Genomic DNA, 26779 nt, shown 5'->3' on the forward strand with positions numbered 1-26779 from the left:
ACCTCCACTGTGGTGGAAGCACCTCTCCAACGTATCTGAGCAATATCCTGCACTTTTGCCCTCACCGCTTCCCCTCCTACCCAGAATAACAATAAGGTTGTTTATGTCTTCACTTTCCATCCCACTAGTCTCCACATACAAAGGATCACCCTCTGCATTTATGTCACCTCCAGCAGGATGCTACCACCAAATGTATACCCCCGCCCCCAGTCAATTCTGCAGGAACTGTTCCCTCCATGATATCCTGGTCCATTCCTCCATCATTCCTAAAACTTCCTCATTCGCACACACCACCTTCCCATGCAATCACAGGTGTCATACTTACCCCACTCAGCTCCTCCCTCCTCCCTGTCCAAGGGCCTAAACACACCTTCCAGGTGAGGCAGCATTTTACTTGTGCTTCTTTCAATCTAGTTGACAATACAATAAGAAGGTTTCTTCCTCCCTCTGAAGAGAGCTCAGCAAGTCTCTCTCCCACTGCGACCCCCAGGTTACCTCCTCTGTCCTGAAGCTCTTCAATTCTGCTCCACCCTTCCCACTGACCAATCACAATAACCCCCTACCTGCGCATCTGCCTGTCACCATCCCACCTACCCTTCCCCAGCCTCACCCCTCTCCCTCTAGATACTTCTAGGCTCCTGCTCCCTCCCCCTCCCGAGTCCTGACAAAGGGTTTCGGCCTGAAATGTTGACTTTCCTGCTCCTCGGACGCTGTCTGACCTGCTATGATCTTCCAGCTTCACATCCATTGACTCTGACTTCTAGTATGTACAGTCCTTAAATGTCTCCATGATCTCCTTTACATTGGTGAGACCAAACGCAGACTGGGTGACTGCTTTGCGGGACATGTTCTCTCTATCTGTAGGAATGACCCTGACCTCCTGGTTGCTTGCCATTTCAATGAACCCCCATGCTCTCGTGTCATTTACATCCTGGATCTGCTGCAATGTTCCAATGAAGCACAATACCAGTACGAGGAACAAGACCTCATTCTTCGCTCAGGCATTTTACAACCTCTCGGGCTCAATGCTGAGTTCCAGAACTTCAGGACCTTACATGGTAATTTCTGTCCTCCATTTCTCTTGCAATCTCTTCGCCCAAACCTGCATGGGTTTTTCATGTTTGTGTTTTGTTTAATTTACTCTTAGCCACGACCTATTTTCACCCTTCTGCACCTTAATTTACACCTATTTTACATGTCTACAGTGTTGTCATCCCAACGAGCAGCTCCTTTGCCTTTTACACTGAGCGTCAACCGTGCTTCACCTCTGTTGCTGTCAAAAATACCATTCTCCAACCCCCTTCCAGTTCGGAAGGGTCATAATCAACTCAAAACATTAACTCCGTGTCTCTCTCCACAGATGCGGAGGTTCTCCAACATTTCAGTTTGTTTGAGGCATGCAGCTTCAGCAGTATTTTACATCTAGCATACTTTGGCTTTGGTGTGGAGGTGAATAATAGCCAAGCTACCAAGAAACTCCCTTCTTCAATAGAATAGCATGGGATCAATTATATTCCAACATTTAACAACTTATCCAAAAGAGCATTTCAAATAAAGCTGAACTCCCTCAGAACTGCACAGAATGTATGAAAAGGCCTCATAGGCAGGACCTTCTAAACCCACTACCATCTAGCCTGATATGGGTAAATGATATATGGGAACACCATCACTTGCAAGTTCCCCTCCAAGCCACTCAAGATCCTTAACTGGACATATATTCCCCCTCTAATGGACTGATTACAGCACATGTACTGCAGCAGATCAAGAGGGCAGCTCTCCACCTTATCAAGGGTAATGGACAATAAATGCTGGCCCAGCCAATGACACGCACATCCCATGAATGAATTTAAAAAAGCTGTATTATACGCTCCAATCATGGAGTGGTATTTTGAATCATAATCTATTGTGGCAAGTGTATTGACAATTAAGTCAAACTGAAACTATCAAACAAAAGAGCTCATTAATAGGTGATTCAGATTCACATGAAGGACAGGATAAGTTTTTAAGAGAATACTTGGAAATACCTGACAGAGAAGCAAAGCAATAAATTCTTGTATATATAATTTAATATACACATCATTCAAAACTCATTTGCTGGCCTAGAGTTCTATGAAACTTACAGTAACGTGATCAGACCTACCCTTTTAATCATAGTTCAGACTTTATCCACTGGACATGGTAAATGTATTAATTTTCAACTATAACTTTGTCACTAAGTTTGCTCTTTTGCTAATGAGGAACAGGGGCTCTTTGAAGTTTATCAGAACTTTTTTTTTGACATTCTGCCAGCTGTCAATGACTAATTTAGAAGGAAAAATACATGGTACATTTCACATTAGCTATTAGGTTAAGCTGACATGTTGGCATTCTGTAAAACTGAATACACTCAAGAACAAGATCATATCGAATATTCCTTAGTAATTCAGACAGAGGTTTAAATGATTAAATTGTCTGAAGAGCTTGAACCAACATGACTAAAAATATTGTATATACAAGAGTTAATTTCATCTCTATATTAATGCAGGAGTCATATATGCAACTTGCATTGCATTTTTAGCACAGCAACCAGTCCTAGTTTTTTTTTTAATATCAGTACTGGACTGAAGTGGAGCAGGAGAGAAATCAGAAGACTAAACTATTGCTCACTAGGATTATTTTAAGAAAACATTTGAAAGTGCAGAGAGATGTGACAACTAATTGACGTGTGAAGGAAGTTCCAGATTATCGACTTAGACTGTTGAAATCTTTACTCCAATGGTAAAGTGAAAATGAAATAAATGCAGTGGACTGGATAGTTGAGGGTGCTAGCAGCATTGTAGACCTGGAGGAAGTTGCTGAAGAAAGAAGTTGCGTAAACAACAATGATTTTGTGGACCACAATAAGGAAGTATCTGCCCTCTCTGCATTGAATACTTCATTAGCCACAGGTAAAGTACCAGATGACTCGAGGATGGCTATAAAATTCCTTTGTTCAAGTAGGACAGCAGGGATAGGTCAGGTAATTACAGACCAGTTAGTCTGGTATTAGTGGTAGGGAAATTATTGGAAAAATTCAGAGGGGCAGGATTAACTAATACTTGGAAAGGCAGGAATTGATCAGGGATATTCGGCATGGATTTGCTGGAGGGAGATTCTGTCTGACAAACTTGAGTTTTTTGAAAAGGTAGTGACGAGGGTAGTGCAGATGATGTGGCTTACATGATCTCTGTAAGGCACTTGATAAGGTCCCACATGAAAAGTTGGTCTAAAAAGGTCAAAGCCCATGGGATCCAAGCAAGTTGGCAAACTGGATCCAAAATTGGCTTGGAAACAGGAGGCAAAAGGTGATAGTGGAGGGTTGTTTTTGTGATTGGAAGACTGTGAACTAGGAAAAATGTTATCACTCAGAGTGGTAGAAATATGGAATGCACTAGCTGAGAGGGTGGTGGAGGCGAGTACTCTTGCAATATTTAGCAAGCATTTGAATAAGCATTTAAAATGCCCTGGACATTTAAACTATGGACCAAGTGCAGGTAATTGGGATTAGTATAGTTTTCATATCTGTTGGTCGCTATAGACATGGTGGGCCGAAGGGCCTATTTTTATGCTGCATGATTTTAAAATTTTTGAATTGCCAGCGCAATTGCTGAAAATGTCATTCGGAATAAAATGCATCATCATCCATTCCAGGGCTCTATTGGCTTCCATCCTGTACCCTGTACAATGACCACTTTTATCCTAAGATGGCAGGATGTGCTTAAACCTCGGACTTCTATCTGGCCTTTAAAACAGATGGTTGTCAGCCATCTCCACAGCACTGCTCTCACATTGATGGTGTGATCACCAACACCAAATACTGCAGAGATTTAGATAACATACAACACAGTCCAAGTCCCAAAGAATGCAGTTAGTACCTCTGACCAATGTCCAGTATGGTCATAACAATATTGATGTCATTTATTGCCTTCAAACATGATCTTGATGATTTCAATAACTACGCATCCAACGTCTACCCAACATTTATCAGTGCTTAGGCCGTCTCGGATTCTCCTCTGATTTTCACATATTTCTCTCTTGCACAATGAACTTTCTAAAGATAGCCTTACACATTTGCAAAACTATCTGGATTATTTCACTTCTCATCTAGTTTCTAGCAAACACTATCGTGTTTCTCTCTGTTTTGCTATTACATCAAATTGAATAACTTCAGATTCTGCACCAGAATTTGCAAAAGATTTTTTTCTCCCTGCTATCTGGTTTCCTTGTTAACCCCTTCCAGTCCCCAATGCATTTCTCATGCCTCGAATCCAATTTCTCCTTCCTCTTAAGGAGATCATGGCATGTCTCTGCCATCACCTTCCAATCTACCAGCCTTCAATTTTGACAGAAAATGCTCTTATCTACAATAAGGCCCTATCCACAATTTCTTTTTTGTTCACTCAAGATTTTTGAATGACCCTATCATTCAGGATAACGTTGCTCATTCTTCTACCATTCAATTACCCTTTTGGGACTTTTCTCTTCAGGTACCATAGCTGCTGCAAATATTTTACAAGTAGCAAATACAAGGGTGCAGCCTTTTGTTTTGTGATTCAATAATTAAAAGGTTCCACCATTAATATTCCAAAAATGGGTTGCTGAGAGGTATACATTAGAAATGTTATACATGCTAATGTGGCTTATACCACACGTAAATACTCAGGAGCAATGATGCCTGAAGAACTTTGGACTCAAAAACCTGTAGAGAGAAACAGTGTGCTGCTATACTTGTGTAGAATAGCCTGGACAGCAGATAGAATTAGAAGCTTACTATTTCTCTGTTACAATTATCAATTTGGGTACAAAATATAAGGCAGAGATACCATCCTCTGTATATGGGGAGAAAGTGAGGTCTGCAGATGCTGGAGATCAGAGCTGAAAATATGGTGCTGGAACAGTGCAGCAGGTCAGGCAGCATCCAAGGAACAGGAGAATCGACGTTTCGGGCATAAGCCCTTCTTCAGGAATTTCCTGAAGAAGGGCGTATGCCCGAAACGTTGATTAATTTGGGTACAAAATATAAGGCAGAGATACCATCCTCTGTATATGGGGAGAAAGTGAGGTCTGCAGATGCTGGAGATCAGAGCTGAAAATGTGGTGCTGGAATTTCCTGAAGAAGGGCGTATGCCCGAAACGTTGATTCTCCTGTTCCCTGGATGCTGCCTGACCTGCTGCGCTGTTCCAGCAACACATTTTCAGCTCATCCCCTGTATATGGTCAAACAACAGACCATTCTATACAGAGTCCTTCACAATTGCTAATATTTAATGAAAAGGGTATGCTTTCTTTTCCCAGTTGTTAAGACAATTTCTTCTATTATCATACAGAAGTGATCCAGAAAAGTACTAGTTAGAGATTGATAAGACTTCCGACTACATAAGAACTGGAGTAGGCCATCTGGCCCTTTGAGCCTGCTCCGCCATTCAATAAGATCATGGCTGATCTCTTCGTGGTCTCAGCTCCACTTACCCGCCCTCTCACCATAACCCTTCATTCCTTTATTAGTCAAAAAATTATCTGAGCCATAAAAGTTAGTGACATACATAGTTATGGGGATGAAGTGAGTAAAAAGGCAATAAGCGTTCAATCAGCCACGATTGTATTGAATGGCAAGGCAGACTTAATTGGCTGAATGGCCTACTCCTGTTCCCATTGACATGTCCGACTACAACGTGGTCTGCTATTAAGCAGGCTTTCATTGTTATCTAGAAATGAACACCAAAGGTGGATTTTTCCCACTTTCAAGTCCTTTGTTGAGTGCAATTCTTGGTTTCCAGTCCACCATGTCTCAGAGTGACATTTCCCATACAATCTTCTGCTCTTCACCTCATTAATTATGCCACCGGACTCTTGGGTGCTTTTCTGAGGCATTCATTCAGCTGGAGAGGTAGAGCTTTGCCATGGCCTGGTGTTATTTAAAAACCAATTATCCAGTATTTCGGATGTTGCAAACAAGGAACTGTCCCTCACAGTGGAGTGCTCGATCACTATCATTGAAGACATGGTCCTGAGGAAGGGGAATCCAACTTCCTGCTTCACAGTCAGGGACCTGAGACAGGAGGGTGGAGAGGAGGCAGATTTCTTTACCTCCTGACCACCACAGGAGGCTACATCACCAGGCTGAGCTAGTTCAGTCCCAAACTGCAGCCTGGGTCAGTGCTGTACTCCAGGTGATACACGGCTGCCTGGCAGCACACAAAGAAAGACCATGATCTTTGCACTCCACAAAAGTAAGTGCACATCTTCTCTCTGCTACCTCACGCTCACAGGGAGAGACATTTAAACCTTGCTGCTGCACATCTCCCCAAAGCTTATGGGTTACAACTCACTACTGCATTCTAGTCCACTCAATGTCTCTCAGCCACCTCATCCTCCCAAGCTACTAATCTTTCCTGTCTATCACTCACTGAGGACACCTCACCACCTCTCCTGCATCACTTTTTTGAGAGCCATGCAGGCTCCAGAACAGTTGCAAACAATCACATGATCAAATAGCCTGCTGAGATTGGGTGGAGACAGCACAACTACAGACACAATCACATCCCATTGAAAAGAATGGAATCATTTGTCACAGCTCTGTGGAAGAGGTGAAGCCTGGTTCCAAAATGTTCAACCAAGAATGGCTCTGACTTACATTTTTGTAAGATTATCTGTTTCTGCCATTACCTCAGTTTGACAGTATGGAACCTTTGTCAGCTCCACTGCCAACTCCCATCGCGTTTGCTCTTGATAATCTCCTGTCTGTGTCTGATCTTGAAACTTCTATAAACTTTTCACCCAAATGGACACCCAGATCCTCTTCTCCTATACTAGTTTCCAGTCTACTTAATGCCTCAAATTTAAGAGTAGCATCCATTTTATTAAAAATCCCTCCATGAATTTGTTCTTCTATGTCTCCACAATTCACTCCAACCTTAGAACAATGTTCTAACCATGGTCCTACCTTCCCTCTGATCATGGGTTCATCCTAAAAACAGTGATTGAATCTTTAGTGACCAAGATCAAACTCTCAGGAATTCCCTTCTTAAATCTTCCACCCCATTCTACCTTTAATCCTCACTTTGACCAAGTCCTTTTATACGAATCCTAACCTTTTCTTTAACTTGAAACTTTATGTTTTACCAAGAGGTTAAGTGCTGAACTAAAAGATAAATAGTGGCCAAATCAATGTAAGTGAGGGAAACAGAATTGGTCAGTGGATAGTAAAATATCACACCCACCTTTTAAGATGTCAAAACCAATAACACTCATTAGTCCTAATCACACCAATGTCCAGCCAGCTCATTAACACTCCAAGATTGTTTGGGATAACAAAAAGGCTACTGCGTACAACAGGCTCATTTCTGATAAAATGCTACTCAGTTGCCTCACACCAAATCTGAGCCACAATGAAGACAAGGCAGTGAAAATGGTTGGAAAAAAAGGTAGAAAAGTTAGAATTCCCCAAGAAATGTGGCTTCTCATCCATCAAAACTAGTTTATACAAATGATAGACTACTTGGAAAATCTATTTTCCCAGTTGCAAAGAAAACAAATGGTTATTCTGCACAGTGAAAACACCAGTGGACTGGATAAAGATGGTTCACTTTGTCTAGACTTATACCTCACAACATTCTGAAGCTACAGCTGCTGGGCAGACAACACAAGGATAGGTAGGATGTAAGTTCTGAGGAGGTCACAATAAATCAGTGAAAACATAGATAGCTGAAGTGAATGGGTAAAAATCTGGCAGATGGAGTGCAATGTGGTTGTCCATTTTGGCTGAAACAATAGAAAAGCAATAAAATATTTTCAGAAAAAAAAATGCCACGGTACAGAGGGACCAGGAAATCCTCACGTATTGATTGCAAAACGTTAACAGGCAGGTAAAACAACCAAGGCAAATTGAATGTTGCCTTTATTGCAAGGGGGCTTTTGTATCAGGCATCAGTGAGGTTGCACCTTGAGTAATGTGAACAGTTTTCATCTCCTTACTTAAGGAAGGATATACTTGCATTGGTGGCAGCAGGATTCACAGGCTGATTTTACGAATTGAGGGGTTATCTTAAGAAGAAAGGCTGAGCAGGTCAGATTTATACTCTCTGGAATTTAGAGGAATGCAGGTGATTTTATTTAAACATATAAGAATATGAAGAGGGCCGACAGGTAAATGTTGAGATATATTTCCCTTCACATGGGAATAAAGAACAAGGGGAGCATATTTGAAAAGAAGAACAAGATGGAGATGAGGAAAAATTTCTTCTCCCAGATGGTAATTAATCTTTGGAAATTCTGACATGAGTAATGCAGACTGGTTCATGAATATACACAAGGTTTTATTAGACAGGTTTGAGATCTTCAACAAGTAAATTGCTTTCGTGTGTGTGTGTGTGGAGAAAAGTGGAGTTGAGGACCCAATCAAGTCAACCATGACCTATTAAATGATTGGGCAGACTCAAGAAGCCAAATGGCCTACACTCCTGCACGCAGTTGTTGTGTACTTACATGCGAACATCTTGCAAGATCATGGTTCAAGAAGCCAGTTCTAAGATCAAGCCTCAACAGTTGCACTTCAACTAATCCACTAAAGAAAAAGCTTGGACACAGCTACAATGGTAAGTCTTTGTAGAATACTTCTGTTTGATTGTAGACATTCAAATAGAGAGCAGTTACTGCAGACTATAGGAAGGCTTTAGGATTGGCCACAGGAACAGAAGCACAAGTTTTAAATTAACCAACAAGTTTAGTTTAGTCTTTAATTTACTTCTTTAGTTTCCTCTGGCTGCACCTAATTATGCAATTTGGCATGAGAACTAGTGATAGCTTTTGCTCACTTAATTAGCAGCATGCCAACATTCTGATTGGAGTCAAAATTTACAAATCACATACACCATGTTTCCTTTAGTGCACAAAATCTTGTGAAGCCATCATGGAATTTCAATGGAATTTTAAAGTGAAAAAGCTTGAAAACACTATTTATTGAAAAAAAAACTCACTTATGAGACCAAGTGAAATCATTGCTTTAAGTGGCCTTAATAGTTATGATTTTACACATTCCAAAATCGGAAGGAAATATTTGATGCTCAACACAATCCAGCTGTTCTCTATGATGGAGCTATTAAGAAAGGGGCCTGATAACGAGTCAGAACATTGCATTTTCCATTTTAACTTTTCCCTGCAAGTCTTGCATTTTTATAGACTTGAGTATATGCTATTAAAACAGCAATGCCACATAGTGCATAGCTGAGCGAGATGCAAGTTGAATTCATTTCATTGCACTATGTGTCTGCTCACTTACTTTGCTAAATTTGTTTTAATGATGCTCTAGTTGTTGACAATCCCTATCCCATGTTCATTGATTTTATTTGACCTGTAGTCAACTGGTCAAACAACTTACTTACATGTAGCAGAACAGCTAATCCCCAACCCAAATAATTCTGACATGGGAACGTTCGACAGAAAATAAAGTCAACAATTGTGTTCTAGATTCAGGACAACAGTGACGCGTTTTGATTTGCATCGTGACTGATTAAAACAATCAATTCCATATGTGCAGATTAAAAACTAATTATAGTAATAGAGCCAAGATCAGAGATTTGAAAAAATTCTACATGTAAAGTTCTTCTAAATTGAGCAAGTGTAAATGCTATAAACTTCCTGTCACGCCACATCTAAATGGACAATATAAATCAGAATCTCTAAAAAATTGCACAGGCAGAGTAAAAAGGGACTGGATTATTTTACTGCAACTGCATTTCAAAGTGTTTTGACTGGAGCATTCCTCTGAGGAGCTCTACCTCATATTGGAGTTAAATAATCTTACTGTCAATTTACTAGCTGGCAAACAATGTGACAGAAGCACTTTACTGCATCATGTAATAGTATATTCCCTATTTTATGTGCCTTCCCAAACATAAGCAAGCAATTCTTGAGTTTATAGCTCTGCTAAAATAATTATTACCCTAAATGTGCAAATATTCTGTGCGAGGGGATGCTACCCTGTTCTCATTCCTTACGTACAATATGCCATCCTTCTAAAGTTCACAGAGATACATTTGGATGTCACATAAATCATGTGGGGAGTAACATTCCAACTAAAAGTCTACAGTTCATTTAAATAAATTAACCCCCAATCAACTGAAGAATGTCCTCAAATTTTACAGTCAGGCAATTGGCATGGTAGGGGTCATGTCACATCCTCATTCAATCAGAGGGATTTTCAACTAACAGCAGTAAAGAGGACAGGAACAGGACAAGTGGTAGGGGGTAGAATTTCCACTTCTGTTGTACAGACTTCAGGGACACTGAAGAGCAAATTTAAATCCAACCAAAAATTAGATTAAGGGGCCATACTCTGTTCTTCACACAGATGAAAACAGTATGAACAGTATTAGCAGTCTAAATCAACACTAGCATAGTTATAAACACTGCTACAAGAGGGCCTGCAAATATAATCATCTTTATTTTTGAGGCGTTTGAAGTCTCAGTTTTGCCCACATAGAAACTAGCAGATCATTTTCCCACATTATTAATTTCGCAGTCTGCCCAATTACAAATTTTCAGGCAAAATGCCCTCATTCCCCTTGCCTCAGCATCTGGCGACAAAGTATTCAGGAGACTCTTGGGACTTCCATTTGTGTGACATGTGCAGGAACCTATTAACCCAGAGGTTGATTCATACTTTGAGCTGGCCTTCAAGTAATCACCCCGTCATCTCTGGTTCTTTTTTCATATTCTCAGAAAAAGCAGATGTATTCATTCTGCACAGCCTCTCCTTGCTGATAGCAAGTAACATTTCAAGGCATCAACTCTTGGGTTCATTTTTGTCTAATTCTGTGAAGTAAGGCGATATATATTTTGCTCAGATAGCTACAGTTCAGTAAGGATTTCACTCACTGCTTAATCCCTAGTCAAATTGTTGCCTTCCACTCTTTGTTGCAAATCTGTGGTCTTTTGTTGTATTCAAGTACAGTGCAAGGCTTGTTCATTTCATTCTTTGGTTTGCTGTTCGGTCCTCTTATTTTTCCTGCTTTTGCTTCTATTTTACTTTATCTTTCAGCTTTGTAGATCTTTGATGAGGATGGGTAAGGGAAAGGCCTGTGGTAACAAGTATTAGCCACTAGGGGGGAGTTTGCACTAAATGAAGAGTGATGACACGACACAAGCGTTGGCACTAAAGGGAAGGAAATATCATGGCCGAATCAACTGACTTTTGCACACAGGTAAACTGCTCCAGATTAGAAAATCACTCTTTATTGCTGAAAATGTCATTTTGTTTTGAACAGGAGACCTGCAAAGCTAAAGTGACAACATCTTTTGATGGCTAATGTAAGTTTTAAGCCTGTAAGCAGCCTTTTGGTTATCAATTTTACTTTAATCCATGGAAGCCTTCTGACTGTATCTTAACATTTATGTCAGGAAGCAGGGTGACACTTTGATTCCTTTTGTGAAAAGTTTGATGATTTCTAGCTTGAAAGATTTGGAACCTTAAGTAGAAAGAAGGCAAGTCTGCCTCCTGGCTATTTAAGGTGGAGATCTATACTCATGAATTTATTGTGGTTGATGGAGTTGGAAATCATCTCTCACCTAATCAAAACCTTCCTGAAAGGTATTCTGGACAAGAAATTTGTTGGAAGATGGACACCAGTATGAAGCCATAGTGGCAGACCAATATCAACTATATGCTGTGCGTTCAGACATGACTACTGCTACAGTCAGCAAAGTGCACTAAATCTGCAGGATCTGTCATAGTTGCATTTGTCACACTCACCCAGAATTGTCTGGCATTTTGGGGCACTAAAGGAAATTGGGCACACATGCAGAAAATCTGGTTTAAATGCTGAGAGGACGTTTCCCCTGATGGGGAGTTTAGGAACAGAGGACATAATCTCAAAATAAAGGGGTTTAAGACTGAAATGAAGAGGAATTCTCTCAGTATCTTCGGAACTCCTTGCCATAGAGAGCTGTGGGAGCATTCTCCTTATGTATATTTAGTGCTAAGAAGTTCAATTACTGGTATCAAGGGTTATGAGGCAAGGGCAAGAAAGTGGATATGAGGAATGTCGGATCAGCATGGTCCTGTTAGATGGGGAGCAGACTCAAGGGGACAAATAGCTTATCCATGTTCCTTTTTCTTATGGTCTTCTGGTAAAAGGCAAGCTGGACTCCATTATAAGACCCAGGTGATCAACGAGGTGGTACAACCCCACAACACTGACAGCAAGGAAAGTTATCCTTATGTAACAATTGCATGAACAGCCAACAACTGAAAGGCAACCTTTGGAAACTGACCAAGTCTTTCATTTTGTCAACTTCTCTCACCAGGTCAATTGTTATAAAATGGCTATAACCATCAACACTATATGTACCGAAAGACAGGTCGACACTGAAAGCAGAATCACATGCCAACATATTACCAACATGCATCCTTAAAGGGATGTACCTCAACAAGTAGCACATCATAGTACAGCCAATAAAAGACCGCCTCAGTGTATAATGAATTGTCAATTCCATGCAGTGGCACAATCACACTGCAATACTAATATGAAAGTTCAGCTTGGACTGCAGTCTAAATTGGAAATCTGCCAGGTAAATACGGATGGTCCAGCAGTGGCAGGAGTACCAGTCTGCAGAGCTGAATACTACAACCAGCTGAGATTCAAACCACACCCACTATGGTGAGAATGATAGACAGATGACCAGCGAGCTGGAGAGATGTAACCATAACTTCACATCAGACAGAGGGCATGTGTGAGAAATTCAGTCACAAATATCTGGATTCCATCAGAGGTTTTTAAGAGATATAACCAGTTACGGTTTAAAGAAGTCATTACTGATCATGGTACTAGATTGTGAACAAAGTCAGAAGTCACACGACACCAGGCAATTGTCCAACAGATTTATTTGAAAGCACAAGCTTTCAGAGTGGTGCTCCTTTGTCAGCTGAAGTGATGAAGCAGTACTCTGAAAGCTTGTGCTTTCAAATAAACCTGTTGGACCAATGCCTGATGTCGTGAGACTTCTGACTTTGCCCACCACAGTGCCACACCAACAACTCCATAACGAGTTTGTGAAGGAACAGATGCCAGCTCAGACCAACATATGTTCCACAAAGTGAGGAAGAACAGTGACAATAAAAATGCTGAGTGACAGCAAACAGCAGCAAGACAACCAAAATGTTAGCTAAAGAGAACTGAGAATAATATATCTCTCTCTCTAGATGGGTGTACAACCCATAGAATTATACAAAACAGGCCCTTCAGCTCATCGAGTCTGTACCATCAAAAATATACTAATGCCAGCACTAATCCCACTTTCATCCACTAGGCCCACAGCCTTGAATGTTACGACACCTCAAGTGCTTTTTCAAAGGTCATGAGGTTTCCCGCTTCAACTCCTCTCTCAGGCAGTGTGTTCTTGGAGTGAAAAGATTTGTCCTCAAATCCTCTCTAAACCTTCTGCCTTTCAGATCAGGACAAGTTGTCAAATCCCCGAAACATTATATTAAGCTTGAATTACTAACCTTGTTAACTCTGTTTTAATATGTCTGTACTTGTTGAATTGATAACACGTGCCGATGTTCAATGATGTTTATCATTTGAGATTTATTTTCTTTGGAAAAAGGGGGATGTTGTGTTATGTCTTGCAGCAGATGTACTACATAGCTCTAAGGGACATGCTCATGATGTCACCACTGTACTACGGCATGTGAGCTACCGACATAAATGTTTCTCAGCACGACACAGAGGGAAACATACTTCAGTACATCTGAATTATTCAGTTGGAGTCCAGACATGCAAGTGCCTGTGATTATAATGTATCTATGGGGCGGCACAGTGGTTCAGTGGTTAACAGTGTCACAGCATCAGGGACCCGGGTTCGATTCCAGCCTCGGGTGACTCCTTGTGTGGAGTTTGGAGTTTGCACATTCTCCCCGTGTCTGCGTGGGTATCCTCCGGGTGATCCAGTTTCCTACAACAATCCAAAGATGTGCAGGTTTGTGAATTGGCCATGCCTTTATGTTCAGGCATGTGTAGGTGAGGTGCATTAATTAGGGGTAAATATAAGGTAGGGGGAATGGTTCTGGGTGGGTTACCCTTCAGAGGGTTTTAGCTCTTTCTTTTCCAATAAAATATTCGGCAGGTATATAAAAACAGTCACATTTATGCACCGATACAAAGATTAGATTCAATTCCCTATAGTATGGAAACAGGTCCTTCGGCCCAACAAGTCCACATTGACCCTCTGCAGAGTAACCCACCCAGCCACATACACAATAAGTACATGGCTGAGTGGTTAGCACTACTGCCTTACAGCACCAGGGACCTGAGTTTGATTCCTGCCTCGGGCGACTGTCTGTGTGGAGTTTGCACATTCTCCCAGTGTCTGCATATTTTCTCCGGGTGCTCTGGTTTCCTCCCACAATCCAAAGATGTGCAGGTCAGGTGAACTGGCTATGCTAAATTGCCCATAGTGTTAGGTGCATTAGTCAGGGGTAAATATGGGGAATGGATCTGGGTGGGTTACTCTGCAGGGGGTCGGTGTGGACTTGTTGGGCCGAAGAGCCTGTTTCCATACTGTAGGGAATCAAATCTAATTTCTTTGTATCAGTGCATAAATGTTCTTTATATTCCTGCTGAATATTTTATTTGGAAAAGAACTATGACCGAATGGTATTTAGTTCCTTGTTGGGCCGAAGGGCCTGTTTTCACACGACAGGGATTCTATTCTAAATACCAGGAACTAAAAAAAAAGTTTACTGAGTTATTCAATACTACCTGACCTGTGTCTCATATTAGCTCCCATAACACAAATGTGAGTATCATAGTGTGATAACGGCAGATTATCAGTTATCACACATTATTATCACATCACAGATTGTTAATACTATGATGCAGGAATAAGTTGCAGCAATAAGTACATGGAATTGGAAATTAGTAGTAAATCAAGGATACTACTACAGGCAATTTACAGTAACACAGCTAGAGTTCTGTAAAGAGAGAGAGATCCATGATCACTATCGGGTTAATTTTCAATCTACCAAAACCGAAGCCTTCTTAAATGAGAAAGCTCACTTTTACATGAAAATTTGTGGGACAGAGAATCTGATAAATACATCCAAGAAAGTAAACATCTTCCTTTTCTTTTAACCTATCTGGAAGTGTTATCACACACAACTGAATGTTTTCTTTTCCTACCACATCACCGTGACTTTTATTGTTTTTAACTATTAACCACCACCAGTAAAACATCAATGTAACCAGTTGAATATTTACATGCCAAGCCTGTTACGGGCAAATGCAAATCATACACCTTGCATCTAGGATATTTTCTAATCATCTTGTTCACAAATGTTATTGCACACTTCTGGAGTAGGTGGGACTTGAACCCAGGCCTCCTGGCTCAGAGACAGGGACACTATCACTATGCCACAAGACCCCTTGCACCTTGCATTTATATAGTAACTTCATCATGACTCTCACATGCAACCAAATGTTTTGAAAACTAGGTGAATGCTAAAAATTTGGCAAATACTATAAATTAGGCAAACCTAGTACTAATCATTCACACAGGAATGTCTTAAAGACAAAGTGGATATCGGTTAACTGATCAAAACGTATCTACCCAATATGAAAGACAGAGTCAAGCCTGGTAAATGTTTACATGTTTTAAAAAAAACAATAACTTACGTGATTATAGTAACATTAGCCAGGTCAATTTGTTATATATTACCTCACTTGTTCTACTCAAAAAAATGCATAAAAGCTAAATGGTAATAGGAAAAGTGAAACGAATCTTGTACTCATGTAGCAGAATCTCTAATCTGATTTTTGTTGATGCACTGCAGTCAAGAAAAGGATGAAAAACAGGATACCTGAGTGGTTAGCACTGCTGCCTCACAGTGCCCGGAACCAGGGTGACTGTCTGTGTGGAGTTTGCACATTCTCCCCATGTCTGCGTGGGTTTCCTCCGGGTACTCCTGTTTCCTCCCACAATCCAAAGATGTGTGGGTCAGGTGAATTGGCCATGCTAAATTGCCCATAGTGTTAGGTGCTTAAGTCAAGGGTAAATATGGGGAATGGATCTGGGTGGGTTAATGTGCGGAGGGTCAGTGTGGACTTGTTGGGCTGAAAGGCCTGTTTCGATACTGTAGAGAAACTAGTCTCTTTGTATCGCAGCATAAATGTGACTGTTCTTTAATTTGGAAAAAAAAAACCAAAACCGAAAGGTATTTAGCTAGAAGGCATTTAGTTAAAAGGCATTCAGCCACAAGGCATTTAGCTGTTTCCAAATCAGCAGAAAACTGTTTTATTCCTCAATTTGTTATTTGCAAATCTGATTCTAGAGGATGTATCACCATCATATCATGTATCAGAACCAACTACTGTGTTCAGCTAGGTCATGTCAGTTTGGAAAAATATATCCAAATATCAATTGTCAGTTTTAAAGTTGCAGCTTAATTTTTGTAGCACTTTTAAGGGCGGCACAGTGCTCAAGGGTTAGCACGGTTGAGTCACAGCACCAGGGTCCCAGGTTCGTTTCCGGCCTCGGGCGACTGTGTGGAGTTTGCACATTCTCCCAGTGTCTGCGTGGGTTTCCTCCGGATGCTCCGATTTCTTCCCACAGTCCAAAGATGTGCAGGTCAGGTGAATTGGCTGTGCTAAATTGCCCATAGTGTTAGGTGCAGTAGTCAGAGGGAAATGGGTCTGAGTGGGCTACTCTTCGAAGTGTCGGTGTGGACTGGTTGGGCTGAAGGGCCTGTTTCCACACTGTAGGGAATCTAATCTAATCTAGTCAGAAATTCACTCATTATTATATTAATAATTTTAAATATATCTCACTAGCACTGATATGTTTAATGTCAGTGACAACTGTGTTCTGAAATTAAGTCTGTTCCCCTTTCAACCTTCTGCACTTTCACTGGAAGCCCCTGGAGAACTAGTTGTTCAGCGAATGAAAGCTGGTTTTGCAAGGGCTAGGGTGATGAGAATAGCAAGACTCATTAGATATTCAAAAAATTGATATGACTTGTATGCAGTTTCCAAATTTTCTGTAATGCAAATATCAAACAATTCAAGTAACCTACATGAAAATGCACTTGTAAGAATAAATGATCCATTTTGAGAGTTTGTTTACACATATGCAGAACAAAGGAGAATTTTCAATTAGAAGCAGCAGAAAGAGGGCTGCTAAAGTTATAGTAGCTCTTCTTAGCAACTGTTCCTGAACTGAAGAAGAGAATGTTGCAATTGTGTTTCGCTACACTAACACATTTGCCACATCCAACATTTACTGCGCATTTTAAATAAAATGTGGGGTTTGACTTAAAGATGTTGCATTTTGCAGGTAAGAGAAATCTCATCACTGATTTGCTCAGACTCAATGTAAAAAATAACCATTGAGTTACAAGACAGAACGCCATTAATTTGGGATGTTGTAGAAAATGAGAGAAGGCAGATCCTCTCACTTGCTTTAATTGAACAATGAAAGTTTGAGGAATTCACAACAGGCCTCAAGATACACAGGTTGGCAGGTGAGTCTGCCCCGAAAAGCCATCAAAATGCCAAGGAAAATTCAATGAACAGGATGTTCAAATGAGGTACTCATGTCTTCTCCCATTCTCCTATCTCCCTCTTTCTTCTGCTCTTGCTGCTCCCCTAGTGACAGAATTGTTGGAAGAGCTGCCAGGGCAAGAAAGAGAGAGCCTGTGAATGGAGGAGCTATGTCAGGATCAGTCCTGCAGAGCAAAGGAGACAAAGTCAGAGTGAGCCTAGGGGAGCTATCATGCAGTTTGCTAGATGGAACAGGTGAGCTCCCATTAAGGTTGGGTCTGGTTTTCAGTCGGGAGGGAGGGGAGCCAAGGACGAGGCCTGACCCAGCTCTGGTTACTCACCTCCATCCTGGCTTGGCTTCCTCATCTGCCCCAAGCTAGAGGTAGTGCCCGGTGAGCCACTCTGACTTCTTGTTCTTGTGGCTGAGGATTAGCAGCTCCAGAAACTGTCACTAACCACCACCACCACCCCTCCCCATCCCAGTAACAGCCACATGGTCCTCAAGTGGTGATATCACATGGGTGCTAGAGGAGTTGGAAAGTGATGTCATGGTGAAAATCAGCCAGTCTTTGAAGAAGATAATCTTCGCAAACCCCCAAAAAAGGTTTCGCAAAGATCAAACACTTGCCAGGACCTTTGAAAGAGGTTTTTGGAGACTGTATTTCATCCCTGGCAATAACACTTGAGTTTTAGCGTTGGGAAAAGAGTAGTCCTTAATTTTTCTTGGGGGCAAAAATAGTCTGCTTACTCTGATTCTTGGACAACATGTTGTTCTTAAAGTACAAAGTAATTCACATTAATGTCAAATGGAATTTTAATGCTGCTAAAGTGAACAGATAATTAAACAAACACCACAGAGTATCTGTTCAATAACATACTGCATCCTGGGAAGATGCATGTCTATTTGGGAACTTTTAAAGAATACACAAAATATCTGGCATTTTCAAATACTGGGTAGCAAACCAGGACAGAGAATTAAAATCTAAATGTTGAAAATTCCATTTGACATTTTGTGTTCTTTATAATTCAGTTCAAGACTCTTATAGGGAGCCTGATAGCATGAGCTGTGGGGAGCAATGTGGCAGGACCACACAAACCTTGGCATTAGGAACAACTGCCTTGAAAATAGAGTCGCACATAGACAGGATAATGAAGGCAGCGTATGATATGCTTGCCTTTATTGGTCAGTGCATTGAGTATATGAGTTGGGAGGTCATGTTGCAGCTGTCCTGGACATTGGTTAGGCCACTTTTGGAATACTGCATGTAATTCTGGTCTTCCTGCTGTAGGAAGACTTTACAAGGATGTTGCCACGGTTGGAGGGTTTGAGCTATAGGGAGAGGCTGAATAGTTGGGGCTATTTTCCCTGGAGAGTTGGAGGCTAAGGGGTGACTTTGTAGAGGTTTATAAAATCATAATGGGCATAAATAGGGTAAATAGCCAAGGTCCTTTCCCTGGGTTGGGGGGGGAGATGAGGAGTCCAAAACTAAAGGGCAAAAGGAACTAAGGGGGCAACCTTTTCACACGGAGGGCGGTGCGTGTATGGAACAAACTGCCAGAAGAAGTGGTGGAGGCTAGATTAGATTAGATTACTTACAGTGTGGAAACAGGCCCTTCGGTCCAACAAGTCCACACCGCCCCGCCGAAGCGCAACCCACCCATACATTTACCCCTTACCTAACACTACGGGCAATTTAGCATGGCCAATTCACCTGACCCCTGCACATTTTTGGACTGTGGGAGGAAACCGGAGCACCCGGAGGAAACCCACGCAGACACGGGGAGAACGTGCAAACTCCACACAGTCAGTCGCCTGAGGCGGGAATTGAACCCGGGTCTCTGGCGCTGTGAGGCAGCAGTGCTAACCACTGTGCCACCGTGCCACCCACACCACTGTGCCACCATGCCACTAGTACACTAGTGCCACCGTGCCACTAGTACAACAACAAAATGTAATAGGCATCTGGATGGGTATATGAAAAGGAAGGGTTTGGAGGAATATGGGCCAAATGCTGGTAAATAGGACTAGATTAATTTAGGATTTCTGAATGGCATGGGCGAGTTGGACCGAAGGGTCTGTTGCCGTGCTATACAACTCTATGACTCGATAACTGGTCTTCGGTCTGACTCCCTCAAAATCTGCACTGATTCGCCCAACTAGTCCTCATGAAGTTACACAGTGGTTAGTATTTAGGGCATTCCATCAGAATTAATCCTTTCAGAGCCATATGCTACACACATGGCGTCAGATATCTAAACTAATAAAACTGATGATAGCCTACACACCTTAAAGAATAAATATTGGGGATTTAGATAGGTATAGCTTTTAGACTGCAAGTAAATGCTGGGTCCCTCTCTATATCAGTGAATACCAAACCTAGGTCGTAATTGCAAGAAGAGAGAAAATCAATTATTCATAGATTCAAAGGAAAACTAAATCTGGAAATTTGAACTACTATGGAATATTTCTAATAGTGTGGCTGCTCACATTTTAAACAACAGCAAACAAATCAACAAGTGGTCATAAGAAAACTAATCAAGAATGATAAAGTTTGCCCTGATTTCAACAATAATTATAATGAAATACAGTTTTGGCAGAAAAATTAAGCCATAGAGAACTTTCATTTCTATACTGCTGTGGAGATTGCTATAAATAGGAAAGTTCTGTATTTTAAAACAAAAATGATCCTCACTTATGCAAATTTCATTTAATCTCCAGGGCTGTTCTTTCACTGGCCTCTTATTTGGGATCCTGTGTATTCTGCTTCTCCATTGGTACCCTGCTTCTAGCCAGAGATCTCTCAACCTCTCTAATCCCTTGGCCCATCCTCCAACGGCTTCTGGCTAATCATTTAATCCTCTGTTAAGTCCTGCATCCACCTCTTCTCCCCTTCTTATTGCTAAACTGAACTTTCTTCTCCCTGTTCATCACTAATGATCATTATTATTCTGTGGTCCATTTTATTCTGCTTTCCTATTTAGTATTGATAACCCTCTCACCAAACTCTGAAACTGTCACAAACCAAACTCTTCCATAGCTTGTGTCATGTGTCATTTCCATGTTAATGTTAACTACTGCCTCATACATAAACCTCCCCTCTCACTAATTCCTATTCAGTCATTCCTGGTCCATGCTCTTCTCCCTCTTGATCTTTCTACCTGCCCAAGGCCCGAGCCCAGCAGATTACCCTCCTCAATTATTCTTCCCATCTGATACCACTCCAGTCTGTTTTCTCCAATGCTGCATATTCACTTTACACGGTAGTAAGGCAGACATGAGAGCTCCCTTATCTACCCTTACTGAGTGGCTGCATGACAAATGCCCATTTAATTTCTGAATTAGGTAATACTTTTTCCTTTGAAAATGTATTGTCTTCCACCAGAAATTTTAAAAAAGCAGGAAGCGTTTATTTTCATATGGTAGAATCATAGGAGATAATGGCCTAGTAGGGAATTATTTGGGATTTAGTGACCAAAAGACGTCACTTGTTTATTCCTGCTTTTGCTCAATTACTTATTAAGCATAATCCTCAAAGATATGAGTAATATTCCCAGCATATTATTTATTATTAATGTTTCCCAAACTGACAATGGAGAATGCCAAGAAATATAAATAATCTTCAACAAGGAAGAATGGCTGAAATACTCTAGCTGCAGTGTATCAGTTGTATTTGCCCACATTGTAGAAACTCTTTTGGAATGCTTTTCTGAAGAATAGTAGATTAATCATTTTCTGAGAAGATGGGACATAATGGTCCAAATACTGTGTTTTCATATATCCATTTTCATATTTTTCTACAGAGGCTAACAATTGGGCATAATATTCCTTTACCAATGATGTTATTGATAAAATGTAATTAGTTATTCAAAGTTTTATCATGTATGAGATTTCAAAACCATTAAAAAGCATCTGCAATGATAGATTGTATGGGAGTACCTAGACAGAAACATAACGGGTTCGTCACCTAATCCAGCAGAATAATTTTTACTTGCTGATACCTTGAAAGCTTCTTCAAATCAATAGAGATAACCCCAGTACACAAAAAATACTCGGAACACAACTAAAAATTGGCATAGGAAAAGTGGCCATAAAGGGATAAGCAGGCCTGAAATACAATTCATGAGACTAACATATAGTTTTTCTAATCTTTGCTATCCAAATTCTACCTCCTACCTGTGTGTATTAGAATTTATCATTTTTGGAAGGGATTTTATTATAAACCTAGGATTGTCCATTGGACAATTTGTTGTTTCTATACAGGTATGTTGAATTCAAATAATTTGTTCCTGATACAAAGATATTTTCAGGAACACAGGAAGTCAAAATAGAGTTTTTCCTACAGCGCTAGAAAAGTCTGAACGGTCTTTCACCTTCAGGTTGCTTTAATATTCACCCATCATCATGTGAATCCAACGAAAGCTCGTCTAAGATTAGATTTATGTTTAGTGTTGCTGCTATGTTCATAGGTTTAGACTAACCCTGGCCTCAGAATAATTACGTATACAAGGAGTAGGATTTAGTCCCACCAGCTTTTAACTGCGAGTTCAGCTCTGAATCATTTGCAAAATTAAATTATTGTCTCAACACAGAATGGATGGTGAGTAGATATTAATCTTAATGCTGAATCCTTACCTCTGGGGTGAGGTATTTACTGATCATTTCTTGTCCTTTTTCCTCACGTTTTTCATCTGGCATAACTTCATACTCTGCCTGGAAAGAAATGATAGGAGATTATAAATCATTGAAAGCTATTGCAGACAGAAAGTCCAAAAACACAAAATGGCCCATTCTGAAGATTCACTTCCAACTGTAGACTTTCGATTATTGAGACCTTCAAAGTAGAATTTTAAAAATGCTAGTACATACATGTGACATTTCATTTGGCACAGAACTTATACCAATCTTCATAACTGAGATGCAATTTGAGATGAAACATGATGCAACATGAATAGTGTTTGGTTCAGAAGATCATTAAGGATGATTTCAGCACTTTGGTTCCTGGTTATGAGAAAAGATTGCACAACTGAACCTCTATTTAGTAGAGAAATAGACAAAATTAAAACAGAATGCAATTTATTAATAAATGCAAAAACTGATTCATGCAGCAAGTTACTTAACTGAAACAGCATACAGCAAACAAAAATCAATCATGACTGGACTGAATACGCAATCAGGAGAAAAGAAAAATTACAACATTCACAGTAAAAGGCTTGGTTGCTAACTATGCTTCACTCTGCAATGATTGCTACATGCTTTATCCAATTGAAATATGCTGGTGATTGAAGTTTCACAACTTGAATACATATTTTATGAAAAGTGCATGCATCCATAAGTTCTACTGATATCAAAGTGACAGCACAGATAATTCATACGAAATCCATCATCACATTTTGCAATGTGTTTTAAAGTAATTTGCCCATGTAACTGAAAGTTGATCCAACTGACTTAATACATTAACACATTTTTCATAAAATCTTATTATTACAAAAGACAATTGACAGCACATGCCATTCCCACTGTACTGTGTCAAGTGAAATACTGCCAAAAGGTAAGAGTATACTCTCAGCATCTGTTGCTTATTTTCAGTAATAACTTTTACAGTCCTTTTTAAAATGTGCTTTACTCAATTGGAAATTTGCTATGGCTTTGTAGATAACTACCAACAAAAATGTACAAATCAAGAACATCTCATTCAAAATTATGAATGTTTAAAGTTTGGAGTTAAATGTCAGCAAGCAGTCAACAGGGGATGGTTCAGCGTTCTGAGTTTCCCTTCCATTGAACCACAGCTCAATTTCCACCCATAGTGAAATTAAATTCCAATCCCATTATAGTGGAGAAATTCCTGTCCACGGAGAGGTATAATTTGACTTGGGGCATCATCAACAATTTTACTTCAAACTTAATTTTGCTCCCAGAGGGATAACTTATAACTTTGGAAGGAGATAAATAAATGTTGTTGTTGGTTTGGCCACCTAATTGTCAATTGGACACGGCATGTAACCAGTGGCTGACCCATCCACATCAATTTAAAACTTTACTAAAGTCAAACCGATTCTACCTCCCAACCCCCACCCCCACCCCACAATGGCACATCTTTCTTTTTGATAGTTTGACTGAGGGTTGACAATGATGGGGAGGAAAATCACGCACATTATATTGGTGACTGGTCCAAAATAACATTGTTTAAATCAACACCAAAAGCTCATCCTTTATTTCTATTTGCATTTGGAGTTTAAATGGCATTTACTTTGAGCACCATTTTGAACTAGACTCCATTTTCAGTTTAAAGCTCAGAAAAGCAATCACAACATCTGAGGTATCATGGAAAAAAAAATCAAAGACCTCATCTGACACATACCAGTCACTTAATTGGTGGTTTGGTGGTGTGGGGGGGGGGGGGACAAAAAAACAGAAATTCAGATACAAGATTAGACAAACCAAATATTTATTTAGGTGAAACTTGCTGAAGCTGACCCTCTACATTTGCTGAAAAGATTAACCTTTTGAGAAATTCATTTTTGATTTGCCCCATGAATAGGAACAAAGAGGGACTGATCAACTGTTTATTTGCTTATTAACTTTTCAGACAGCCTGCAGAGCCAATCAGATTCTAAAAAAGGAGAAAATAATGGCTTAGGTCAAATAGAGTCCAGAGGTTGGAAAACATTTCCCGAGAAGCAAACTTGATTGTTCCCAGCTTTGTTGCAGCCAATAAAGCTAGAGATTATATGATAAAAGAGTTTTGCTACTGGTTGCTTATCCATTTTGCCAGCATGCTGAGCTGCTCAAATTTCAAATTACTGACTCATCATCCCTCAGAAGAAATCTTTTGAGACAAATCATCACAGGGCTCATCTTTACTGAGAAAATGCTCAGACATACCGTTAAAATTATCCACTACATATTTTAAAAACTGAAGATCCTTCGGATAGAGCAACTGAAAAAGGGAACATTTTATCACATTAAATCTTTATTTATGTGAAGTTAATGGCATTGACAAGATGGGAACAAGATAAGCAGGAAAGGAAACACTGGAATGTTTCCAAGGATCTGCACCAGAGTCCTTGGGATGAACAGAATTTACTAGTTGAGACAAGAACAAAAGAGAAGGGAAGACAGTCATTTATTAGAATCCTTCAAGTTTATTTCATATGAGAAATTTTTGAATGATTAACAAACATTGAAAGAGCAGTTTCACTTAAAGAATAACAAGTAAATAATAGTGTTGTCAATAACTATTTACTTCGCATATGATCCACAAGTACTCAATGAGTCATCATTACCAAATTACACTATCCCTTTTATTAGCTCTGACACTTTTTTGTCACTCTTCTTTCTGTTTTACACAGCCATCACTTTTCACCTTCCATGTGGTCTTTTCAAAGTTGGAAACTATTCCATAACTTTTCAGGGTACCACTCTACAACAACGTAAGAGTTGGAGATATACAGCATGGAAACAGACCTTTCGGTCCAACTCATCTATACTGACCAGCTATCCTGAACAATGCAGACTTGCTGAGCAGAGGCTGATAGCCAAGTTCAGTACCCATGAGATCTTGGGTTGAGGCTGATAGCCAAGTTCAGTACCCATGAGATCTTGGGTTCATGTCACACTACCAGTGAACGAAAACACAAACACACACACTCTCTCTCTCTCTCAGACACACACACCCTCTCACAGGCATATACTCCTTCACATTTGTGCACACATTCTATCAAGAGCACGCACACACATACACTCACACATAAGTCTATGGGGTGAATTTGCATTTGCAGACACATTCTATTTTGTTCAAAAAGCATACAATCTGTAGGCACTCAGTCCATGTGACATTTTATAAATTCCTACTTTGGAAATAGAACCAGTTTGACACAAGCTTGGGATACAGACAGACTCTAACCTCACACCTTTAATGAATCATATGAATTGAGATGTCATCATTTTTTATAAAACTTTAAATTATCTCGGGAATGTGATTCAAAGATGTTCTGGGATTTACATATTAATGAATCAAAACCTGCAACCCATTCTAAGTGATTAAAGACTTAACAGCAATCTAGGTTTGTTGAATACATCACATCAGTTGTATGACATTTTGATCTTTTACTATAAATTCTGGGTCCTATGATACTGCCCCAATAAGCAGCACTCCAAAAGCTTGTATGTCCAATTAAACCTGCTGGACTGTAACCTGGTGTTGTGTGATTTTTAACTTTATCCCAAATAAATCTAGTCTCATTTGTCAGCATTTGGCACATATCCGTCTAAACCCTTCCTATTCACATGCCCATCCGGATGCCTTTTAAATGTTGTAATTGTACCAGCCTCTGCCACTCCCCTGGCAGCTCATTCCATACACGTACCACCCTCTGTGTGAAAAAGTTGTCCCTTAGGACCCTTTTAAATCCTTCCCCTCTCAACTTAAACTTATGCTCTCTAGTTTTGGACTTCCCACCCCAAGAAAAAGACCTTGTCTATTTATCCTATCCATGCCCCTCACGACTTTCTAAACCTCCATTAAGTCATCCCTCCCACCCACCCCTCAGCCTCTGACGCTCCAGGGAAAATAGCCCCAGCCTATTCAACCTTTCCCTGTAGCTTAAACCTTCCAACCAGAACATGGTCAACAAAATTTTGTTAGCCATGATTTGTAGTCCATTTCTCTACAGATCAATCAATCATTGTAATGATTGTGTCAAGAGATGTTTCAAGATGATGTAATAAGGAGGTACACAAACTAAAAAATAATCTTTCTTCACCTTATAGGACAAAAGATCATGCTTACTTCCAGGCTAATGCATATTACAGAAAGGCAGACAGGAAACAAAGTCTTGCATTTATATAGTGCCTCTCAAAGCCTCAATGTCCGAAAGCATTTTATAATCAACAAAGATTTCCACTATTTTCATGTGGGAAATGCAATACCCAATTTGTGCACAGGAAGTTCCCATAAACAAGATTGTGGTAATGACCAGGAAATTTGTTTCTCTGATGTTTGTTTGAGGGATGAATATTGGGTTCGACATAATAGATAACTTAGCTTCTTCACAATGCTGCCAAGGGATGCTCTATATGCACTTGAGTGGACTTCTAATGCTTTGGTTTAATGTTTTGATGTAACAATGGCAGCATCCTAGTCTTTCCTCTTTATCTGCTTTTTCTTCTCTTTTCCTTTTCTAACCCTTTCCTCTTCTCAGGTTTTTTTTTTAGTTTTAGCTTATAC

The 26779-nt window shown here is 40.1% G+C and overlaps 1 protein-coding gene and 1 long non-coding RNA gene across 6 annotated transcripts in view; one reads left to right on the plus strand and one right to left on the minus strand.

The window, feature by feature from the left end:
* Positions 1-26779, minus strand: part of LOC122561187 (G protein-coupled receptor kinase 5-like) — a 231184-nt gene that overhangs the window by 74760 nt on the left and 129645 nt on the right. For 4 of the 5 annotated variants that reach the window (XM_043712718.1, XM_043712717.1, XM_043712719.1 and 1 more), the window contains exon 4: positions 22183-22260. In XM_043712718.1, the coding sequence (XP_043568653.1) occupies positions 22183-22260 (78 nt within the window). Of the gene's footprint in view, positions 1-22182; positions 22261-24969; positions 24974-26779 lie in introns of all 5 variants that reach the window. The other variant, XM_043712720.1, reaches the window with a different exon arrangement.
* On the plus strand, positions 8448-12691 carry LOC122561189. The gene is made up of 3 exons (XR_006314942.1): positions 8448-8612; positions 11283-11325; positions 12322-12691. It is a non-coding gene; the product is annotated as an uncharacterized LOC122561189 (long non-coding RNA).

This window comes from Chiloscyllium plagiosum, chromosome 22 (assembly GCF_004010195.1).
Source record: "Chiloscyllium plagiosum isolate BGI_BamShark_2017 chromosome 22, ASM401019v2, whole genome shotgun sequence".
Lineage (NCBI taxonomy): Eukaryota > Metazoa > Chordata > Chondrichthyes > Orectolobiformes > Hemiscylliidae > Chiloscyllium > Chiloscyllium plagiosum.